This window comes from Pezoporus occidentalis, unplaced genomic scaffold, assembly GCF_034315485.1.
Source record: "Pezoporus occidentalis ecotype Australia unplaced genomic scaffold, CSIRO_AGI_Poc_V1 ctg81, whole genome shotgun sequence".
NCBI lineage: Eukaryota > Metazoa > Chordata > Aves > Psittaciformes > Psittacidae > Pezoporus > Pezoporus occidentalis.
In genome coordinates, this window is record NW_026916170.1 from 7683350 (window position 1) to 7706568 (window position 23219).

Here is a 23219-nt window from a genome sequence, read left to right on the forward strand (position 1 = left end):
CTTAAGGTCCTTTCTAACCCAAACCATTCTGTGATTCTGTAAGAAATTTTTTACAATGAAGGTGGTAAAATACTGGCACAGAGAGGTGGTGGATGCACCGTCACTGGAGACAATCAAGTCCAGGCTGGATGTGGCTCTGGACAACCTGATCTAGTTGAAGATGTCTCTGCTCATTGTAGAGGGGTTGGACCAGATGACCTTTGAAGCTCCTTTCCAACTCAAACTATTCTATGATGCTATGATCACCAGGCATGGTGTGAAACAACATTTTATTCAAGACAGCCCTTCTGTTTACAAGCTGGACATCCATACTGAAGGACTGTGGCCACAGCCAGAGCTGGTGCAAGGCAGATCAGCTGCGCAGGTGGACACCTATACATTTGCCCCAGGTGATGGTGCTCAGCCACACTTGCCCAGGCACTCAAGGAGCTCCATGCGGATAGCAATGCGCACATGCCAGCCCAGTGGGATGAGGCGGATGTAGCGGGCCACGATGGGTGGCCGCAGCAGGTTCTGCACCGAGGATGAGCGGTCTGAATTGCCATAGAAAACCTGTGGAGAGAGGTATGGGCAGGTGGTTAGGGGGCTGGAAATCCTGCCCCATGAGTGTGGGGTGCTTGTGCAGAGCAGAGAAGGAGGAGGCTCCCTCTCCTTCACCCCCAAAATTAAAGACTAAAAAGAGCCAGGTGCAGAAAACTTGTCACACTCACAGGGTTTTCTGAGTAAGTCACTTTCCTCCTGTTGTTTCTGCACTTTTTATAGTTAGGCTGGACTTAATCTCACCCCATTTTCTCTCAATTGCCTTCCCATAGCAAGGCACTGCATGTTTGGAGTGAGTATGGTTGGCCTTGGCTGTTTGCATTTCATGAGCAGGGCTCCCAGACACACTGATTTAGACAAAAAATGTATTCAGGGGCCTTTTTCCTCTGCTTGGCCATGTGCCACATCTCCTCCTGCCAAGACCTGTTTTCAGGGAAGGCTCAGCATCTCCCCAGGGCTACAGGAACTAGTACTTCAGCAAAGCCACCTGAGCCTCCCATGCTGGCATGGGGCAATCCCCACAGATGGATACTGAGGATGGCTAGGATGCAGCAGCTGTGGCATCCCCCAGGCCAGGTGGGATGCAGATGTACGACAGCCACAACTGTACCATCTCCCCAGTGCAATTTTTTGCTTCAAACCAACCCCTAAGTGCAGCATGACAGTAGTTCAGTGGGTTGTGACTTAACCAGTTGTGGATTTTGTCTCAGGGTTTTTTCTGTGTTGTCATCATGCAATAGCCCTGAACTTATGGCAAAAGGAGCCCCCAGTCTGCAGTGCTCAGGCATGGCCGGGGTTCTGTGGCTGCAGCCAAGAAGGAGGTTCCACCATGGAGGTGCTGCCTCCTCTCTCAGCTAATGCCTCCAAGCTTTATGTGGAGTCTATCATTAGAAAATACTTAAAATTCATTCTGTCCATCTGTGGCTGGTCAGTGTGGAACTCACCCTCACCGCATGGGAGGATGCCCTAACTGTGCTGCCTCTGGACTTGGGGTGAGCACCAGGCCACATCCACCCTGCTCCTCCCACAGAACCCCCCTCTAGTGGCACCTCCCCGGCAGGACACGATTTGTTCATGCCACCAAATAGGCCATCCCTGCACCAGTGGCCGAAGTGCAAAGTCCACCGACCCTGTTGTTGCCGGTCTGGTCCTTGTAGTAAACCCAGTTGAGGTTTTCATCGGTGCGGTACTGCATGCTGTACTTGGTCATCCACTCATCGGCATCACAGCGCCCCTGCGTGAGGATTCCCGAGATCACCTTCACCTCTTTCAGGTCGATCTGCAGCCACTGGCTGTTGTCCTGGTACTTTGAGAGCCACGCACACCTGGGGGGACATCACTGGACCCAATACATCTGCCACCACTGCCCTCCAGGGCAGGCCCTCCTGTTCCCACACAGACAAGGGTCCCTGGTCCATGGGGCTGCCTGGGGAGGCATTTCTGAACTCACCCAAATCCTTGACCATTGAGGCGGGCCTTGTTGGCCGTCCAGGAGGAGTACCAGCCTGTGTACTGTTCAGGGTTGGAGCAGCTTATCTGGTCTGGGGTGACAGCGCCGGACTCAAAGCCCAGGGGCTTGTGGTAGGGGCACTCTGCAAAGCAAAGGAAAAAAAATACCTTAAGGGTGTCTTTGTTCCCTGGGTGTGTTTGTACATGTGTTGTCAACACCTTCTGTGGTTTCACTGTTTCACTGCTCTTAGACCCAGACTACAAACCCTGAAGTATTTGCTGCACAGGGCCATGGCATCTTCATTTTTAACTCTAGTGTGAATTTCTAACTCTTATCTCTCTATCAAACTTATTAAACCTGTGCTGCCTGCAGCATTTTGAAGGGAAGGTTTTATTCAGACGTTGCAGTCCAAATTTCCTTCTTGCAAGCATGTGGAAGCAGATCCAGACTGGGATCCATTGACCTGAATCCAGCCTCCAGGTTGTCAAGTCTCTGCCTGGTTCTTGAAGAAATGCCTTTTCTTACTGGGCTTTATCTCCTTCTGCTCCTCCTCACTGACCTGATTTATGGCCACGCCTGCATGGCAAAATTGCTGAGTCTGCTCTGATCATCCCTCAGATCTTCTGCATTTTCTGCTACGGAGACTGTATCTGGAGAAAGTCATCTTGTGGGAAACCTGTGGATACTCTGGTGCCAGTGAGATTTCATGCTTGGCCCTGCTGAAGGCTTAAGGATGTCCATCTGAGGTTTTGCCTTCCAATCTTCAGGCTACCAAACCTGATCCCACAGCTGTCTTCCACCACAGTGAGTTCAGCAAGACTCTGCTGGCTGCAAAACCCCTAGGGGCAGAAATATTCATTCACTATTAAAAACTTCTGTGGTGGGTCACCACACAGTGCTCTGGAAGGCAAGCCTTTAGTCATGCTGCCATGCAGATCATCTACATGCGGCCTGAACATAGTTGTGAGGTTTTTTTTGTTACGAATGGCAGACATGCAGGGAGCATCAGTGGGCACCCAGAGCTTGGCACGACTGCAGCTTCCCCGATTCAATGGCCCAGTACTGCAGCCATGCAGTCAATGTCTCATTAGCAAGCTCCACTGTGTCGATATCCTATGCATCAATATCTCATTAACATATCTTGCTCAGTCAGTACCGCATTAATATAGTTTTCCCCATGGAAGAACATAGCTGCTGTCCCACTTTCCTCCAGGCATGGAAACATCATGCTTTTCCACCACGTTAAAACCCTTGCTGGGCTGAGGTGGCCCTGTGTTGTTTACTACTCAACAGGCTTATCTCAAACACCGCGTAACTTTACTTTTAGCAATACTAAGCCTCTGACCACACAACTGTAATGCAATTAGCAGGTCACCTTCTGGCATGTCCAGCCGCCCCATGTGCACAGGCACACAAAACAGATGACTGGTGCCCTCCTAGCCAAATTGGCTGAGCCATTTAATGCTGTTACTGCAAACCTGAAGAAACCTCATGGAGTGGTTGTGAGGCCAGCTGCTCCCCTCCAGCCCTGCCAGAGACAGCTCTGCAGCACATCAGAACTGCTGCTCTGCAAAGCATCACCAGGCAGCGGAGGTGTGAGGCCTCACCACTATGGCTGGGCTGGGGAGAGAGACAAGCTGGGAGATACAGTGAGGAGATCCATTATTCAGAAGAACAGCCTTTATTAGTCAAGGAAGATACCTTCATTACTCAGCTACATATTGTTAATGTGTGAGAGCACCCCTCACAACTAGCCTGGCCAAGAAACCTAGAGCTGCTCCTCTCACACGTGTCCCTCAGCCATGGAGAGATCAACCAAACTTGCCATGTCTCCTCTCCTTTCCTTCCCTTTCAAGGAACAACGTTTTAAAATGAAAGCAGGTAGGTTTATATTGGACATGGAGAAAAAAAATTTTGTGACACTGTTGGTGAGCCACTGGAGCAGGCTGTCTAGAGAAGTTGCAGATGCCCCATCACTAAAATTACACGAGGTCAGGTTGGATGGGGCTTTGAGAAACCTAGTCTAATGAAAGATGTCTTTGCCAAAGGCTGGTGGGTGCATTGATGATCCTATGACAAAGAAGAGTTGTGATAGCCAGAACTTTGAAGGAGCGGTGAGCCCAGGAGGGCTGTACCAGCTCAGGCTCATGTTTGGGGTAGTGCATATGGGTTTCTTGCATAAGACACTGGAGGAAACTCTCACAACAGGACATATAAAGTGTCATTTCTGGAACTCCTGTAAGTGATTCTTCTGCATCACAAGTGCTATCTACAGAAAATGCCTTTTTCCTTTTCAGACCTACCCCAGCAGGCAGCCCTATGGAGATAACAGCTGCAGAAACCAGAATGACAGTGTGAGAAGCCGTAACCCTTTACTGGGGCTGTTTGGGGCTGCTCTGCTCGGGGGGCAAGACACCACCCATGCACAGTGGTTGAATCCTCCCCCTTGTAGTTTCTCCAGACACCAAAGAAGCCTGTGGACAATGTTCAAGCTGGTTGAGCCCCAGGCAGATGTGGCCTCCACAGGAGCAGGATGCACAGAGGGAGAGCTCAGGGAAATCAGATGGGCAGACCAGGATAACTGGAAAGCCTCTGTGCTTGTCAGCTCCCTCACACTGTAGGAGGGAAACCTTCAGGTCCAGCAGAAGCACTGGATAGAAACAACTGGGGGTTTTCACCTCGCATTTCTGTTTGTGGCAAGCTCTGCCAATGATGTCATATCTTCTTGTCAATACATGTTTTATTTGCTTTCTAGTCTGTCCTGACTTCCACTGAGAGCTATTCCAAGATAATTCATTTAACCTCCTCCTCCTCCAGGGCAGCCATGACACTGAGCACTGGGGTGATCTTTCCCCTGTGTGTCTCCCCTGGAGAAATGGGGCAGCATAACATACCTCAAGTAGTTGCATAGCCTCTTGCAGGAGCTGGGAGGAAGTGGTTGCTAGTGGGCATGAGGCAGTGACTTGGCATGCCACCCAGCTGCAGCTGGGATGAACACATTAGTGTGACAGAGGCACAAATTAGAGTGCAGCTTCCGTGGAACACACGAGCTAAACTTGAAGGTGAGTTGGGCACTAAGACCTTGCTGGGATAACAGCAGGGAAAATGTGGCAGAGAGTAACAAAGATAAGAGCTTGATCAGAAACCTGTAAAACATGATCTGTGAGGAGTGGTTGAAGGAGCTGGGCAGAGGCAGCCTGGAGAAACCCCACACACACACACATTTGTGGTCTTTTACTGTATAAAAATATGCTGCAAAGAAAGAATAAGCTGTTTTTCTTGACCCTTGGAAAGAGGACACAAAGTACCAGGCTAAACTTCAGCAAGCGAAGATGAGCCCAGGTGGTACAAAAGGTTTCTTACAGCATACTGTATTAGTTGCCCCAGGCAGTTTCCCACACCGGTGTGGAGGGCTGTAGGATAGGGCAGGCAAGCACCCACTGGCACGCACCAGCCTGGTCCACCCTGGGTGATCTTCCAAGGTCCACGCATGACCTCTGCTGCTACTGTTCCTCTGCCTGATGATGCAGGGTCACCCTGCACCTCCCACTGGTACAGCTCCCCTGGCCCCACCAGCAGCTGGGATTGGCATAAGTACCAATAACATGCCACCTCTGCACTGCAGGGTACAACGGGGGTTGCTGCTGAAAATCACCAGACAGACATGGCTAAAAGTGCACTGGCCCCTTACCTGGCATGCACTCCAAGCTGTTGGTCCTGCTGGACCACACCGAGTTAGGACCTCCTTGACAGTCACATTTGCAAGCCTTGCTGTGCCATATCTCCAGTCTCTCATCCTTAAGGGAAGGTAAAAACCAGTAATAAATCAACATAGTCATCAACAACAGTGACATCAGATAAATCTGAGTACTGAAGCGCCCATCCAGGTTGCTGTACCTTCTCTGATCCCCATCCTTCATTTCGGCCTGGCATGAAACATGGAATGTCTGCCCCTTGGATTCAGAAGTGGGAGTATGTGCCTGGGTTTGGAGGCCCAGGTGCCATCCCTCCTTCTGCCCCGAGGCACCAGAACTGGGCAATGCCAGACCCTCAGCATTTGCCCAGCAGCCAAACCAGCCAGAGACTCTTACCTCTCCTGGAGAAAGGGCCATGGCAGCTGCAGCAGCAGGCATGGAAGGAAGAATAGAGAGATCAGAAATGAAAAGGCTGAAAGAAAATGTTAGGAAATGCAATGAACATTTACTCCTGAGCTGGGGACAAGTAAAGTGAGGAAGGACTGACAAATCTACTGTGCTTTCCCAAGTTAACTGCAGGGGAAAGCAAGAGAACATGGGCAGGAACAGAGCACTATGTGTGCCTGTGTGGGTCCTACTCTTCCACTGTGTTTTCTTTTTAATGCTTTTGGCATCTCCTCTTTCTGATCAGATACACCTGAAACATCCTGAGGAGAAACCCAGGCCAGCCCCCTCAGCTTCTGCTTTACAGCTGATTTTGCCCCTATCCCTTTTTGCCATCTTCTTGCCTCACAGTTTCCCTTTCTTATTGTGCCCTGTGTGAGCTGATGAGCCCCAGGGGTGAAATCCCAGCCCGGTGCCACCGCAAATCACCAATGCCTTTGGAGGAGATGGGACACCCCACGAGGTGTCTGGCCTGAGGACACTCCCCCTGGATGGGATAGAGGAAAATGAAATGTAAATAGGTCTCTCCAATCCATCTTACATACAAGACTCGTTTGTTTTTGTTTTTTTTTTTTCTTAAAAAAAAACAGTTGTTGTGGCTGTAGAGGAAGAGCCACAAGAGATTTTTGTAGCATCTGACCTGGTTTATCTCCTCCTGCCTGTCACTGAGCAATGGCTTTTCCTAGTGAAGTTCAAAGTAGGCTATATTAATAGCATTTGGACCATCAGTATAGTGCCCAGTCAACTATGAAAACAAAATAATTTTAAAAAATGGCTGCTGATAACTCATTAACACAAGTCAAATGTCAAACATTGTATATTCAATGCCAGTAGGGAATCTGCAAGCCACTAAGGACTAAGCTTTTGAGCAGGCAAAAACTCGTATATAAGTTTTGTGAATACAGAAAGAGGACCTTTCCACCAAATGAATTAGACTCTGAATTATTCACTAAAATCTAGTTATGATTTATTCATTCATACACTGTCAATTTGCTGAGCCTAGGAAGCTCCAACTAATGCTGGGAATTTACATCTCACGTTTCTATAGCAAGTTTCATCTCAAAAGACTCACAGACACTGTGCAATTATAATCAGCTGAAATATAAACTATGTACAAAGCTCTTTTTATTACTGAAATGCAACAGCTCCTTGCATGTGACACTGAGCCTGAATGTATAAAGAGTTTGAAAGAAAGACCCCAGCAAAGAGCAAAATTATAAAGAAATTTAAAAAGGAAAATCCCTTTTTGAACACAGAGATGGTGCCCTTTGCTTCAGTGTCCCAGCGCAGCATTTCTGGCATCAGGAACTTACTGCATTAACCCAAGGCATCAGCCCCGGGAGTAGAAGCAAACATCAATCTACAATAAAAAGATGTCGCTTTTAGTGAGGCCCAAGAGGGAGGCAGGAGTCATCCAGATACCATCAAGCTCAGCAGGAAGTTGTGAATGCACGTCTCCAAACCTGGCCTCTCGGAAAGTGTAGGCTGGGGGCCACGCACAACACCACGCTCCACCCTCCCCAGCACAGATGTCACCCAGGCAAGACCTGTGATCCATTGTGCAACAAGAAAACCAAAGCAGAGCTGCAAGCCCAAGGCCATGTAGCGCATTGTCACCTCCATGCTGTGCCACACAGGGCAAAGCAGGTCAACTTAAACCAGAGGGAAGGTGGCCCGGGGAAGCAGCAGGTTTGGCTTGGGGTAAGCACAGCAGTCCTTCCTGAGCAACATGGCCTGATAACCCCTGGCATCAGGAGATGAAAGGAGAGGAAAAGATGCCCTTGCCTGCAGTCGGACAGAAAAAGTAGTAATTGATATATTGGTGTGTTTACAGCTGTGACGGGTCCTGTCCTACAAAGGAAATGAAGAGGAAAGCTGACTGCCAATAGTCTAAAACTGTGATGGCCAGCATGCTTTTATAGTGAGCATGTTTGCCTTCAAGGAAGGTTACAAAGATAATTGGTAATTGTAGGTCAGGCAGAACAAATTGTTGCAATTCATGGGAGAGTCATAAGTCCTGCGTGGTCGCCAGGGGCTGTTGTTTTAAAAGTACAAGATTAAAAAAAAAAACAAAACATTATAAAGGAAAAAGCCCTATTAACGGGCCTCCTCCCTCCTGGACATTCAGCAAACCATCAGTTCAGTGAAATAAATTATAATCTGTGCAAGTCTGTGAGAGGCAGGAAGATCAGGAAGATAAGGCATATACCTTTCCTGCCCCTCCATCCTGCCCTGCAGCATGGCATGTCCAATGCACTGCCATGCAAAAATGCCATCTCATAGTTCAGAATCTGGGGACAGGAGCTTGGGAAAGCACCAAGGGATGATTTTGTGCCTGATGGGAATGGGCTGAATCATGGGCCCTGGGATAGCCCCGCTTGGCACGTGATGCTGAGCAGGATGAAGGGGAGAGATACCCACAGACCGGACCAGGTCTGGGAGAGAAGGAAAAGAGATGGCAGAGGCAGTCCTGGAATGCTGAGGTGGAGAGGACAGGGGTTTCCTGAGGTGGAAGTGGGCTAAAGCAGCAGCTACAACTTGGGGCTAGCTGGCGAAAGGAAGGGGCAACCAGTAGCATGTAAGCTCAGCTGCTGGCGTTTTAATGACAGGAACAGGTAACTGTGTGCCCCAGAAAATTTGTGGTCATTAACAACATGGTTAAACAGAGAAAGAAAGGAGGAAGGTAAGTGTGCAAAGAAGTAACATCAACAAAGGCAGAGTACATTTCATAGAATCATAGAATCATAGAATCATAGAATGGTTTGGGTAGGCAGGGGCCCTAAAGATCATCTAGTTCCAACCCCCCTGCCATGGGCAGGGACACCTTCCACTAGACCAGACTGATCAAAGCCCCATCCAGCCTGGCCTTGAACACTGCCAGGGATGGGGCATCCAATAAGCCAATAAGGCATTTTGGTAACATCAACTCTGAGAAATAATATTGAACATCCTGCCCATAGGGCCATGACAGCAAACCATCCTTTTTAGGGTGCCTAGAATTAATGACAGATGTGCAAGCATGAGAAAGCACATTTACAATAAAACAGAGAAATAAAATATAACACAGAATAAAAGTCAGTCACTTGATTTGCCGGAGTAAGTTCACATAAACCTGGCCATTGCAGGTAAAGTATGTGGAAAATGTTAATGACTTTGTTTATTTCTTGACTTTACAATTTAGGTGGTCTAAAAGCTTAATCTGGAAAATAGTTAATTTTGTCTTTCATGTCTGCATGCATCAACTCAGTTTAGCAGAGCTCAGAAAGATGAACAAAATTATTTCCTCTCCTCATAGTGAAGGGCACTCCCTCGTGATGCATCACTTTCCTAGCATGGTGGCTCCTAGGTGCATAGCTAGTCAACTGGTTCCCTTCTGCACATAGGGCAGGGGAAAGGAAAAATGCTTAAAAACCAGAAAAATTGACTGGAGACCTGAAAAAGGGGTGAGTGGAATGAATGGCACTGGTTTTAACACATTTTCTGAGAGGCACACCACTTCAAGTCCCTGTTTTCCTTGAGCACCGCATTAGAGAGCATCAGGAAGCAGAGCTAGGTACAGCACAGGGGGCTGAGACACTGAAAAAGGTACTGTGGTACCTCTGTGCCCACTGGGTGCTAGTTTGTGGGTTGCTATATTATTAGCCTCAGCTATTTTTACATCCCAGGCCTGGAAATCGTGCCAGGCAAGCATGGTGACTCACATCAGGCTGCACCAGCCTCGAGCATGGTGCATTTGGGGAAGCTGCTGCGTCCCAGGCCACCATCATACGTGGCATTTTCCCCATCTCTCCTTACCCCTGTGCCAGAGGTGATGGGACAGGTGTGGCTGGTCCTCAGGTCCCCTTGGCAGGCGTAACCTCCTCACCCAGTCATTTGGTGGTTGCTTATTTGTTTTCCCCTCAGGGCTTTTTCAATGGCCATGCTAAGCAGGATCCTTACTGAGCTGAGCAAACAGTGCCTTTACTTGTAAAACGTGCAGGCTTTAAATGGTCCTTGTGAGCTATGCTGACAGGCAGAGACCATCAGGGCATATGCAGATCTATGTCCACCAGAAGATTTTGGGAGTCAGACTGTCCCGGTGAAAGCAGGCTGTTCATCTGCGGGCTTTCACCACCTAAAGCCACTCTGTAAATGGTATTTTGGCCCTGGCAACCCCCAGCAAAGCAACAGGACCAGCACCAATGCCAGTCTGCACAAGAGAGAAGGGCTCATATTTCATGTTAAGCATCTCTCTCCTGCTTTAATGCAGCTTCTGCTTTCCTCATTCCTTTTGTGGGGATTTTCTCATTGTTTTATTATTTTCAATTCCATTTCATTTTCTTTCTTTAAATGATTTGTATTTGGTATCCACTTTCATTCATTTGTATTTTGTCTCATATAATATTTGCTGGTATTTATCTGAAAATTATAAAAAACATATTTAAATAAGGACAATTATACCTATGTAATTAATATTATCTTTTATGCCAGCTGTCTCCATAATGTTTCCACATTTTTTTATGTTGTGAAGATATGTGAAAAAAAAAAGTTAACAAAAAATCAACCTTTTACCCTTTTCTTCTTAAGAGATGTGTAATTTTTTTTTAATTTTTTTTTTTTCTCCAAAGTGTTCCTTTGAAAACTTTTGGCAATTTCTGATCTTATTGACATTTGTTCCTTCCTGCTTAGAGCGTATAGCTATGTAGAACATTGCCTGCATAATAATTTTATTAGATTTATTGATTATGCCAAAGGGCAGCACTAAAGATGTTATTTACTGTGATCTGAGGCGGGTTTGGGCCTTTGATTTTGATTTTTGTGGGGAAAAAAAGAAAATAATTCTTTTCAGCTGCTGAGACGTGCTTATTTCCCAATGTGTAGTGATCATGGCTGGAATAATGCAGCACAGGCATGTCACATTCAATGTGCTAAAAGCGTATTCATGTCAACCCAGGGCTCAGGATGCTCCCCCTCACCATATGGAGGGGCCCCGGCAGCTGCTGTGGCTCACGTCACAGGAGCCTGCCTGCTGCACCATATGCTACTGCTGCTGCTGTGATGGTGTCGCCGGCAAACACAAGCCCAGCCAAGGTGTGGGGGGTGCTCCTCTAAGCCACTTCTTTTGCCAGGAAAAATAAGTTAAGTAGCTTATCACGGCTTTAGCACACATGGCTTAGGGGATTGGCCTAGCAGCACCTGCTCCATGGTAGGAGAGGCAGCACTGTGAGGTGAACCAGGGCAAAGCACCACTTCTTGCTCTTTATCCAGAAGAGGACATATGGACCTCAAAGCAGAGAAAGCCAGTAAACTAAGAAAACCAGTGAATTAAGAAAATAAATTCAATACCAAAGGAGCGATGCCTGGAAAGAGATCATACAAGTAATTTTTCACTGCAGGCTTTCCAAAAATATCCTGATGTGTGGGTGTCTATTTAAAGCAAGCTGTGTCTGGGATAAAGAGCAAGGTAGGAACTCATTCCAAGGACTAATTGCAGGTTATGCTATGCACTGGGAAAAAAATGCTGGAGTCCAGGTAAAAAAACAGCCTTCCAAGAAGCTCAGTTACCAGTAACCTTCCCAGGTGAAACAAAGGAGAGCAAAGAGATAAGGTATGAAGAGAGCACACAACTATATGCTGGGAGATTATAAAGCCCTAGTAATTAGACAGAGGGGGGTACAGCCAAACATAAAAGGATGATGTGAAGGCATGGCTATTTGGGAAACACTTTCCATGAAATGTGGTAGACCAAAATATTCAATGTAAAGAAAGAAGGACAGAAAAAACTAGACAAAGCAAAAGACTGATAATTCAACATTCCTGGCGGAAAACCTGGATTATCTGATAAATCTGTCCCCCACTCTGACAGATCATACTCTATTCACACATTAATGTTGGTAGATAACGCCCAGCACCTAGCAAGAGCAACCTCAGCCTTAAGACAACAGCAGCTTTGTTATTGGCTTTGATGAAGCCAGAATGAAACACAACCCACAAAAATTATCTCCTTGTTCCACAGCTGGGTTCCACAGAAGGCGACCATGACCCTGAATTTTCTGGCTGCTTCTAGCTCTGGTTTACCTACTTTCATTGCTACTTTTCAGAAAAGTAAGTTTGAGAAAGCTTCAGAATTGATACTTTTCTTGACTTATGATTGCTTTTTGTTTATAAAGTGCCTTTGGAAGTTTTTTCCAGGCCAATATGCCTGAAAGAGACTTTTAAAAAAAGTCAGATCTCCATCAGCAATGTCTTGCTGGTAATGATCAGCTTTTCATTAACCAAGAGTTTTGATTAAGGAAGGACCAGTCTTCCATATTATACTGTACCTCATTTTTCAAATCAGAATTATTATTTATACACTGGCTCAGCTGCACTACAATTTTTGTTGCAAATTCATATTTTGACAAATTATATGGCAAATTTTTTACACTGCAATTATTTTGTGAAACAGTTTTACTACTGAATATTCATAGAGCTGTAAGAATGCTGCTCACTCATGTACATTAATTATGCATCTCCTCCACAATTTTGACTTTCCCCAAATCATTATGCCTCCATGAGAATGCAGAGAAGAGCTTTCTCTATACTCCACAGCCCCTGGTGCGTACCTTTGTACAAGAAAAGAAGAGACAGCACGACGCTTCCCATCCTGAACCGCATCTTTTCCTTCCTCTTTTGAGAATAGCTCCTTAGCATGCTGTTAGGCTTACTGGGAAGGCATGAGATTAACTTAAGCATTGCCTAAGCACCTTACTCTCCTTCATTCTCATGATTTTATCAAGCACTATCAAGCCAACCACAAAATTATTACTGTCAAGCTCAATCATCTAGGATGTCATGTGCAACAGTTTTTAAGAGGTAAAAAGTAATGAGGTACTGACACTCTGAGTACTGATACGGAGAAAACTCCAGGAACAAATCTGACTCTGTATGCAGACATTTGTTCAACTAAACAGGGACATACCTACCTAGAAACCACATATACCCCCCCCCCCCCCATAGAAATGTAGCTGTCTAATGCTCATAAAATATATGTAATGTTGTGCTGGTTTTGGCTGGGGCAGAGTTGATTTTCTTCATGGCAGCCAGTATGGGGTTGTGTTTTGGATTTGTGCTGGAAACCATGTTGATAACTCAGGGATGTTCTAGCTATTGCTGAGCAGTGCTTACACCCAGAGACAAGGCCTTTTCTGCTTCTCATACCACCCTACCAGCAAGTAGGCTGAGGGTGCACAAGGTGCTGGGAGGGGACACCGCTGGGACAGCTGACCCCAGCTGACCAGAGGTACATTCCATACCATATGGCATCATGCTCAGCATATACAGCTGGGAAAAAAAGAAGGAAAGGGGAGGATGTTTGGAGTGATGATGTTTGTCTTCCCAAGTCATCATTACCATGAAGGAGACCTGCTTTCCTGGGGATGGACCTGCCTGACCATGGAAAATGGTGAATGAATTCCTTGGTTACTTTGCTTGTGTGTGCATTTTTTGCTTTACCTGCTGAAGTGTCTTTATCTCAACCCACAAGTTTTCTCACTTTTATGATTCTGCCATCCCACCAGGGGCAAGTGAGCAAGGGGCTGTGTGGGGCTGTGTGTGGTTAAACCATGACAAGTATATATTGTCTGTTGTATGTGGTATGTATTCATTATCTTCCATCCCAGTTATTTACCTCTACACTATCAATGCCTTTCCTAATAACAGCTGTAGAAATCTGCCCTGACCTTAATGCTCTTTTAGTCACCTAATAGCAAGGGGTTGAAAACTGCAATTAGTAGATCAAATGGAAATTGCACATTTCAGTAGTTTACTTTCTGAGCTGTAAAAATCTCAAACCAAAAAAAGTAAACCTCCCTTTGCTAACAGTTCTACCTATAGTACCCTCTAATCAGCTTACGTCAAAGAGAGTTATACATTTGATTTTAAAATGACTGAAAGATTCAAGACGTAAACAGACTGCTAGTGATTCTGGTGGATCTTGCACCCATTCCTCCAATCTCTGTTAATTATGTGCAATTAGCAGTGACTTTTTAATGAAGGTTTTTGAAAGTAATTGCTTCGGAAGCAGCTTTCTATGTTTCAGATCTCAGATTGTATGCACGCAAAATAGATTAAAGTGCTGCATAGATCATGTATGCTGCTGCTGAATTAAACTAGACCTGTCTCTAGTTTTCTGGTGTACACCCATTCAAAAACACTGTGTAAACAAGGATGCTGACTTTTTGGAAACAGTCTACTGGGCAGGATTCATCTCACCTGCCTCTGGATACCCACATATTTGGAATGCTCTTCAAATGAGATGTCAGGGACAGCATCTCTCTGCAGATGCACCTCCAGTGCTGCATCCTGCCCTCGCCAGAGTGTGCGACATGACTGGGACAAGCCTCCTGCCAAGGGGGCTTGCTGCTTTGCTCAGCCTTGAGCAGTTTAACCTGCTCAACCCAACACTTTTCCCATTTTAATCTACCCTAAAGAAGAGGACAGGCAATCACAGGCAGACCCCTGAATGGACATGGACATCCTGCTTCTTGGACCTGGGCCAACTCACCCCAAACACTAGGGAACATCAGTGCATGGCAGGGTGAGTAAGCAGTGTGGCTACAGAGACAAAAATTTCCAGAGCTGCTGAAGATGCTTGGATATCTATTCTCTCTTTGCATTGATGAGCACTTGGTATTTAAGTCCCATGGTCTTGAAAATCCCAGCTTAAAAATCTCTAAATACATTCATTCACGTATCTCTTGGAAAACCAGATCAGAACTTCAGCCTCTCAGCTCATGGTCACTGGGAGGCAGAGCTGCCCACCCAAAGAGAAATCACCTACTGTATTTTTAAAAAGTGAAACCAAATTCTCTCCTACCACCCTAAGCATTTTAAAATCAGTCATGGGTTATGGTCAGCTCCACCTTTCAAATAGGTCTTGATTTTGTGCAAGGAATGTAATAGCTCAGAGATCATGTTCAGAAATAGCACAGCTGTTATCAAAGAACACTTCATCCAAAGGTACACTGTCAGGATTGGTGGCTCCCAGTTATAAAACTCCCTCCCTACAAAAAAAAAAGTGCAATCTGTGTTTAAAAATGTGTCTGTAGCATTAAAAAAAAAATGAACTGGCTCACAGGAAGGGTAGAAGAGCCTTTAATATATTAAAATATATTAAAACTCTAGACAGTTCAGACCCTCTGTGTCTAATGGTGTTCGTGGGCCTTCGTTTTAGTAACTGTAAAGAGCAAAACTGTGCTGCCACTACAGACAACATTGCTAACTAATCATGTAGTTAATTCCTAGTGAGCATACAAATACTTTCAGGTACAGAAGACAGAAAACAATTTAAATCCAGTACACAATATAGTACCAGATAGGGCTACATTTCCCTTAAAAAAAATAAAATAAAATAAAATTGAAAAGGATAAAATTAGCCTGGCATTGATTATGGAACAAAACTATGGCTGGTACAAACGGTCCAAAGGAGGAAGGTTTGGTGATACCCACAGTGCTGTGTAAAACAGAGGCAGGAACTGATTGGGCAGGTTCACTCTTGGCCACACAGCTCCAGGTCCAGCTCGTGTCCCATTGGCTTTAAAACATTTTGGTATGTTTTCATGGTCCTCAGATATTTTGGTGTATTTTCTTCCCCCATATTGTGGGAAATAATACAAAGGCTGCCCTGCACCATTGGAATGCTCTGAGTACATGAGTTTGAGTACAGCTTGCACTTCCAGGGGCATGACATGAAGGCATGGGGGTTTGTAAGGGTGTGAACCCCCTGGGATGGCAGCGGGGGAACAAATTGAATGGAGGCTGTTCAACACCCTGCCTGGGGATGCTCCCTGGCATGTGTCCCTCCCCAGCTGGGTTAGGTGGCCTGAACCACAATTTTACCAGGCGTTTGCTAAGAATTAAACAGCATGGATCACTGGAGGCCAGTGTTCCAGTCCATACTTTGGCCTGGCTTTGTTAGCAGATAAAGATACATCTCACCACCATTTAAGGAGCTCTATGCCAATACTGTATGCAGACTTAGTGCTTTCTGCCTATAGCTTTCTCCTTATGAGAAATGAATTTGCTTCTGATCATGGCAGAGCTGTGTATCTATGAGCTCCCAAAACACATATATGGGCATGGAGGCCTTCCTGGCATTTGACTGACTGGCAGTGTGCACGTGTGCCCTCAGAGGGAAGCAGGTAAGAAAAGCACTCGTGTGAGAGAGAAGTGCAACTCCATATAGTGGTTTTGTGCTTCTCCCAAAGTCAGACTGCCAGACAGCTAAATCAGAGCGGCACACACAGATTCACGCGTCTGGGAGCTGAACACACACGACATGCAGTGTCTCAGCGCAAATGTGTGACTGGTGTGGTTTGGTTTTAGCACAGTTAGGGAATGTACAAAATACACATTTATACATGTACGTGTGAACCACAGAAGAAGGATACTGACATGCTGAGAGCAAGACTGCCAACGCTTTTCAGAGCTTGAGTCAAACCGGTAAGAGCTGGATCCTGTTGAAATGGATGAAGCTACGATGGTCTACACATGCAGAAGATCTGTATCTTGAAACAAAATATTCTTTCCACAAGCCTGAAGTGTGAGCTTAAGTTCTCTTCTGAAAAGGAGCCTTTTCCCTAAATGTAGGAAAACACAGTGCAGGTAGTTATCTGGTGCTGGCCACCAGGATCAGGCCCACTCACCCTGTTATGCATGCAGCTGGGGGAGTTGTGGCTGTCATTGGCAGGGTAGGCACCATGGGGACCACCATCCCTATTACATGGGAAGTACCTACATCAAAAGCTGGCAAACCCTACATTAGGAAAAGTCTAGCTACAGCTGATTCAGCTTTGAGCCTGTGTCCATCTGTGGAAGACAGTTTACCCAACAGATGGAATACATTGCTTTGGCTTCACCTCCCATGGGCTGCACACACAGTTCTAACCAAGTTAAGCAGAGGAAAGCCAGAGCTGACATCTGCACTTCCAGGCTGCAGGACACACAGGCCATTAGTGTCATTACAGCGCTTAACGTTATGAAATTACCCTGCTAGGTCTTACAATGTAATATATGTGTGCCTCCTACCCAAAATAGCTTTTGCAACCTGGTCCAGGTATCTGCACATTGCACTGCAATTTGTAACTGCAACTTGCCCACACCCCAGAGTGTTTCTTTAGTAAGACCAAACACTGACAAAGGATTCATAGTTTTCTTATGATGATGATTAAGAGAAGTTTCAGCTAAGCCGATTTTTCTCTTTCATCTTTATGATAAGTAAATCACACCCTCCTGCTCTGATCAGCAGAGCTAAGGAGCTTCCTCCTTCTGCAGAGGTGTTTTAGCCCCAGCACTCATCAGGGCTCCCATGCACAGACAAATGCCATGGTAGCATCCATGCCCAGAGGTTACCCTTTTCTAAAGGCTTGCATGTGCAAAATGAGACAACACATAATAACTCAAACTGCTCCAAGGCAAGCTCAGATGGCTTCTTCTTTCTCGATTAATAAAATCAGCAATACACGCAGTACAGGGGAAAACAGTTTTTCTCCTGTACTCAAACACTTCTCCAAGCACAGAGGTGAAAGCAACAGTGAAACAGTGAAAACTCCAGTCTGCCCTAGAGAAAACTTTCCTTGGGGATGCATTGAGCTGCAGCCTTCACCACCGCTATGTGGATGCTCGCACACTCTACCTGGGAGGAGGCACAGACTCCTCCCCTCTGCCTCCAAGGCTGCCTCTGATCTCTGTAGTCCCCTTGGTTACCCAGCCCAGGGACCATAGCAAGACCGTGCTGTCGAGAAAAGACTCCTCTTTTGCTGCTGAGGATGAAGCCTCTGACCTGTGGCAGGGAGAGGCCCCATCTGCACCTTTCTGCAGCAGCCAGCCCCGGCCTAAGCTGCAACAGTGAGAAGGGGTCCATGGGAAGATGCAAAATGGCCCCCAAGAGCTCCTGTATCAGGCAGACTTAAAAGAAGGGGTAACACTTTTATTAGGCTTCCATCTACCTGTTTCCCCTTCCAGGTGACACTCAGAAAGGCCTCAGTGCAGACAGGCCCACAGCCCCTGCTCTACCCTGGGCATCCCTATTGCACCAGAGGCATGGGGGCTACTGACCACCACAAAACTGGTGCTCAGGGAGTACTGTAAGGTGAGCAACCAGATTTAAACCCCATAAATCCTGCCTCGCAGAGCCATGCTGGGCAGACAGGTGGAGAAAGCACCAGCTGCTTCGGTACCTCAGGGCGCTGGCACAAGCCAGCCCTTGCTGGGTCTCTTTGCATTTTGGTTGATGTTGTTGCAGGAAATCGAGCTTTTTAGAGGAAAAAAACAAGCACTGCAGCAACATTGGCTAAATCATAGAATCATAGAATCAGCATCATAGAATGGTTTAAGTTGAAAGGGACCTTCAAAGGTCATCTAGTCCAACCCCCCTCCCATGAGCAGGGACATCTTCAACTAGATCAGGTTGCTCAGAACCACATCCAGCGTGGCCCTGAATGTCCCCAGGGGTGGTACACCACCAATTCTCTGGGCAACCTGTGCCAGTATTTTACCACCTTTATTGTCAAGAATTTTTTCCTCACATCGAGCCTTAATCTCCCCTCTTTTAGTTTAAAAACATTACTCCTTGTCCTGTCACAACAAGCCCTGCTGAAAGTCTCTCCTGATCTTTCTTACAGGCTCCTTTTCAGAACTGAAAGGCTGCAGTTAGGTCTGTCTTCTCCAGGCCAAACAACCCCAAATTATGGTCATACTCTTAGAAAAATTACTCCGTTGAACAAGGCCTGTGGAAGGGAGTTTCCTGCTTGAGGAGCCTTTCCACTCCCTTCACCTTCCACTTCTGCCGCAGGCAGGGCTTACCCTTTCTTTACACGCTTATAAGGTTGCCCGTCTTGGGGCGGGGGGGGGGGGGAGTAGAAAGCAGAGACTCATCGCTCTATAGGAAACGACGAAAAATTGAGGGGGGACGCACGAAAATAACCAGCGGCGCTGGTTCCACTGGGGCTCGAACCCAGGACCTTCTGCGTGTAAAGCAGACGTGATAACCACTACACTATGGAACCGCCACACACGGCATGCTCCGCGGGACTACCCCTATGTGATCAGACACTGGGGCGCCTCCTGCCGCCCCACCGGGGTGGGTGCGGCGCTCGAAGCTGGGGGGAGGGCCGGGGGAGCGCAGCCGTTGGGCGCGTGAAGAGTGTAGCGGGGACAACGTGCGAGGGAGGAGGAGTCAGGTCTCCGCAGCCGCGGCTTTTGTTTGCCCTTTTTTAATTTTCGTTTTAAATTGCTGGTTAATTAAAAATGTAGTCATTAAAAATCACCCTAATGCATCTTCTGCCCCTCAGCTAGCTACAGAGGAGCAGTGAAGGGGGTAAATCGCTTTAGTAGCTCTCACGGTAGGGAAGGCACAGGTAAGGTTTTATGCGCGACTTCAGCGTCGGCATGCATCTCCACGCGTTAGAGCCGTTCAGCTCCCGCCCTCGGGCCCTTATCTGCCCCGCCGAACCCGGCGCTGGGGCAGGTAACGAGCCTGGAGGGCAAGAGTCCCGTTAAGGCCCGGAGCGGGTACTGCGAGCACCCCGTTTCTATGCACCCGTACGTCGTGGCTTCCAGCCTAGACGCTCCTAACGCCGTGACCTCCGGCTTGGGAAATGGCTGGCCAGCCAGCCTTCCTGCACATCCCACTGCCCTTGGGTGTGCTTGGCCGCTCGCTTCTCCCACGTGAGAGGGAAACAGCGGGACTGGTGCGTTAAATCTCGTACCCAGCGGGCTGGCCGGAGCATGGGAAAGGCAGGCTGAGCTCCGGGAGAGGCGCTGAAGCACCCTATTGCTTGGGAGGAGCGCGGCTGCGGCTGCGTGGGTCCCAAGTCAGCCAGGCATGGGAAGGCGTTCCTCCGCGGGCGGCGGGTGTTCCAGCCCTCCCGGCAGTGCGGGAGGAAGGTGTGGATGGTTTCATGGGCACAGGAGGCAGTGTTTGGAGCAACGTGCTAAGACAGAAGGCAGAGCTTGTCAGTGCTTCCTTGAGGAAGCTGTTGCGTGGTGCCTAACGGATGTGCGAAAGTTACGATTTATCCCCTCAGGCACAGCGTGTGACGCTCTACAGAGTGTTTTTAAAGCGAGGCGTGAAAGCGAGACCCTTTGCTTTCTAAAATCCACCCCGGAACAGCGGAAATTTTCTTTCACCACCAGCAGGGTAAAGCAAAGCTCCCCTGGAAACGGTCATTACCCCCCACATCGCTGAACCCCGTCGGCGGGCGAGCTGCGGCGCTGGCGGCCATGGCTCGGAGGGACGGGCTGGGCTGTCCTGGGCGGGACCGCGCGAAGCGGGCGGCGCTGCGGCCGACTCCCGGTGCGGTGCCGCACGGCGCCGCCAGCAGGGGGCTCTCCGCGCTCACCAGCTCACCTCCTCACTCTGCCTGGCCGGAGCCCTCGGTGGTTGGTAGTGCGCAGGTCGGTGTGTCAGGTTGTGCGTGATCCTGCTCTGGAGCTGGGTTGCTTTTACAAAATGTTGTGGTACGTGTGGATACAGTACCAGGTGGCCTAAGTGTTCCGTAGGTGTCTCTTTGCTAAAGCGAACCTGATGGAGCTCCTCATACTGTCTGCTCACACCCTCCTCTCACCCATCAGTAATCCAAGATTATTTAGGCCGTGGATTCACCGTGTATCTTCTGCAGAAGATGGCTTGCTGTGAGGGTACAGAGCAGCTGTATCTGTGCAGTTCTGTGCCTGTCTGCATCAGGTATTCATTAATTCTGGAACTTTTTTGTCATCTGTTGGATCACACAATGCATCTCTTATGTCATCCTATGTCATCTCTTAGGGGGTTTTCACTATATACTTAAATCCTCACCATGCTAAATCCTCACATCCCAAAGGGCGTGGCTTGTAGAAGTACACATTAAGGAACCTGTACAATGTTTATAGGACTGTGGTTAAAAGTTACAAAGAATTAATTTGGAATATAAAAGGTAAGTTTGGTAATTTTCAGAAGCATGTGGTGCCTGTAAGCAAAAAATATATTGTTTGTAGCTAAATATTGTAGTTGCCTTGACTCTTGAAACTGATTGCTGAAGCAGCAAATGAAGGTAGAAAATTTTGTCTTTGTCATTAAAAACAATTTCATAAGGAGAAGATGAAAATAGAGGTGAAGAAAATTATTTCCATAGACTTTGCTGACTCCCTACCGTGTATGTGATGGCTGTACTTAGTAGTTCCTAGTCTTAAAAAAAATATAAAAATAAAAAACCCCTTTTACATAGTGATCATTAATGTGTGAGTCCAATCTGTGTACCCTCCTGACCTTATGAGCCTGATTTAGCCAGAGGCACCTTTTCGGAAGAGACCGTCTGGTAGGCTCGAGGCTTCAGGATGTAGGTTTTGCACTCAGTGCAGCTTTTGGTTGACCAGACCAACAAAACGCAGCTCAAGCTGCTGCTAGGCAGTTCTTATGCCTATTTCTTTTCCCTCTTGTTGCTTTACTAAGACTGCAAAACCTGAATGCTATAGCTAGCTATCATCTCTACAGGCGCTAAGTGGAGGCTGAAGCTAACATGAGGGAGGTAGAGTTGTGCAAATTATATCATTAGTCATTGCTTCCCAGAATTATATTCAACTGATAATTTGGGAAATTCTTCTTCTTCTAAAAAAAAAGTTCTAATTTTTACAGATGATCAGAAGATCCTGATGTTTGCACAGTGTTCTGGATTAGTTTCTTGGCCTTCAAGAGTTTGGAGGCCCTACACCTGCCTTTGTTTCACATTTCTGATTTTGTGTTCTTTTAGCCAGCGATACTAATTTTAATCTCTTTTATTCCTCATCTCACCCAGAGTTGTCAAGGGGGAATTTATTTTCCTATTCACACAGATTAACCTCCTCCTGGTTTGTGAGAACACATTTCTGTCATCTGACTGACTGAGGCAGAGCTTAAAATTGTTCTGGACATTTATTTCTCTCTTTGTTTCTTCTATTCTTTTGATTCTTTCTGTTTGTGACTGGACATCCAGGTCCTCAGGCAGGGCCTTGTCCCCTGGCTAGTACTTTAAAATACTTTGGTATTTTAAAAAATTGTTTGGTTGCCTCAAAATACTTCTTTGAGCTTTGTAAGCTCAAAAAATACTCAAAAATACTTCTTTGAGGGAGGGTAAAAGGTGGGGAGCCATTGTCAAGACATTCAATTTGACTATGATTATTTTTAGTCTTTCTGAAAATATCAGTTACATCACTTTGTAGTGGGTACTTCTGAGAAGTAGGCCTGAGGCTGAATTTGAATTATGTATGTGGAATGCCTGCATGGAAGCTTGCTAGGGAGGTTAATGTTTCCAAAGTATTTTAAAACAGAGTACGTGCTATTAGATCAAGAAGGGTTGTCTGTAAAGGGATGTCCCGATTCCTGCACATAACTGGGTTTTTTCTTGTCATGCCAGACTGCTCAACAACATATTGGCAGCATGTGTTGGCCTACTTTCTGTTACAACTGTTGATTCTAAAACCCTTTCAGCATCTTAAGTGTGTGTGTGATACATGACTGCTGAACAAAAAAGCGGTAGTATGTGAGACTTTATTGGTGGGACTGGTATGTTCTCTTTGCCTTATGCGGAAAAGAGAATGCTCATTTGATACAGCATACATCCTTGGACTTGAATGGGAAAGGTTAATTTGGAAAGCATATTTGTGTTTCCTCAAGTTGCATGTTATTGTGATACCTGTAGGTAACTGGAGAGGTGGCTCAGTCCAGCAGGACTGACTTTTTATCAGGTTGCTTGGTCACGTCAGACCACTAAGACAGAGGGCTAACAACTTCCATGAATAACAAAAGAAAACACACAGTGGAGACTTTATGTCCTATAGAACCTAACAGCTAAAGGTTTGATTCCTCTTCCATTAAATGGATGAAATGTTTTGATGGATTTGTTGGCCACTGGAACACGCCTTATAGCCTCACATTATGCAGAAATCTTGGTTAATTCCAATAGAGATGAATTTATCAGGTACAGTAAGTGTTTTATAAATAATGTGTATCCCCAGACTGCAGTCGAAAGAGGTTGTGATGTAGTTTTGCTTGCATGCATTTTGGCAGAACAGAGTGATCATACATAAATGATTAGCTACTGCAACTCTGATCAGGG

The 23219-nt window shown here is 46.6% G+C and overlaps 2 protein-coding genes and 1 non-coding gene across 10 annotated transcripts in view; 1 reads left to right on the forward strand and 2 right to left on the reverse strand.

Annotated features, from left to right (window-relative positions):
- Positions 1–252: 252 nt before the first annotated feature.
- Positions 253–12972, reverse strand: RS1 (retinoschisin 1). 3 transcript variants are annotated; one of them, XM_062603676.1, is made up of 6 exons: positions 12714–12972; positions 6082–6107; positions 5682–5787; positions 1991–2132; positions 1670–1865; positions 253–552 (listed from the first exon to the last, which is right to left on the reverse strand). In XM_062603676.1, the coding sequence occupies exons 1-6, from the start codon at positions 12841–12843 to the stop codon at positions 400–402; spliced, it is 753 nt and encodes a 250-aa protein (XP_062459660.1). In that variant the 5' UTR covers positions 12844–12972; the 3' UTR covers positions 253–399. The 3 variants fall into 3 exon arrangements, with proteins under 3 accessions (XP_062459660.1, XP_062459659.1, XP_062459658.1); XM_062603675.1 differs by lacking the exon at positions 12714–12972 and having other exon boundaries at positions 6082–6651; XM_062603674.1 differs by lacking the exon at positions 12714–12972 and having other exon boundaries at positions 5682–6651.
- Positions 7968–23219, forward strand: part of PPEF1 (protein phosphatase with EF-hand domain 1) — a 51496-nt gene continuing 36244 nt past the window's right edge. Inside the window, exon 1 of one of the 6 annotated variants that reach the window (XM_062603666.1) lies at positions 7968–7977. The gene's annotated coding sequence lies outside the window, so the exon portion shown is untranslated. Of the gene's footprint in view, positions 7978–19288; positions 19329–20421; positions 20608–23219 lie in introns of those variants that run through there. The other 5 variants (XM_062603668.1, XM_062603665.1, XM_062603672.1 and 2 more) reach the window with 5 other exon arrangements.
- TRNAV-UAC (transfer RNA valine (anticodon UAC)) lies at positions 19082–19154 on the reverse strand. Its single transcript has one exon. It is a non-coding gene; the product is annotated as a tRNA-Val (tRNA).

What these genes read in the sequence shown, in the direction of transcription:
- RS1 (XM_062603674.1), bottom strand. Translation starts at nt 6,282, where the DNA reads ATGTTCTCTTGCTTTCCCCTGCAGTTAACTTGGGAAAGCACAGTAGAT. An exon ending in CAGCTTGGAGTGCATGCCAG is followed by an intron (nt 2,133 to 5,681) that starts GTAAGGGGCCAG and finishes TTTGCTTTGCAG; the next exon opens with AGTGCCCCTACCACAAGCCC. An exon ending in ACCAGACCGGCAACAACAGG is followed by an intron (nt 553 to 1,669) that starts GTCGGTGGACTT and finishes CTCTCTCCACAG; the next exon opens with GTTTTCTATGGCAATTCAGA.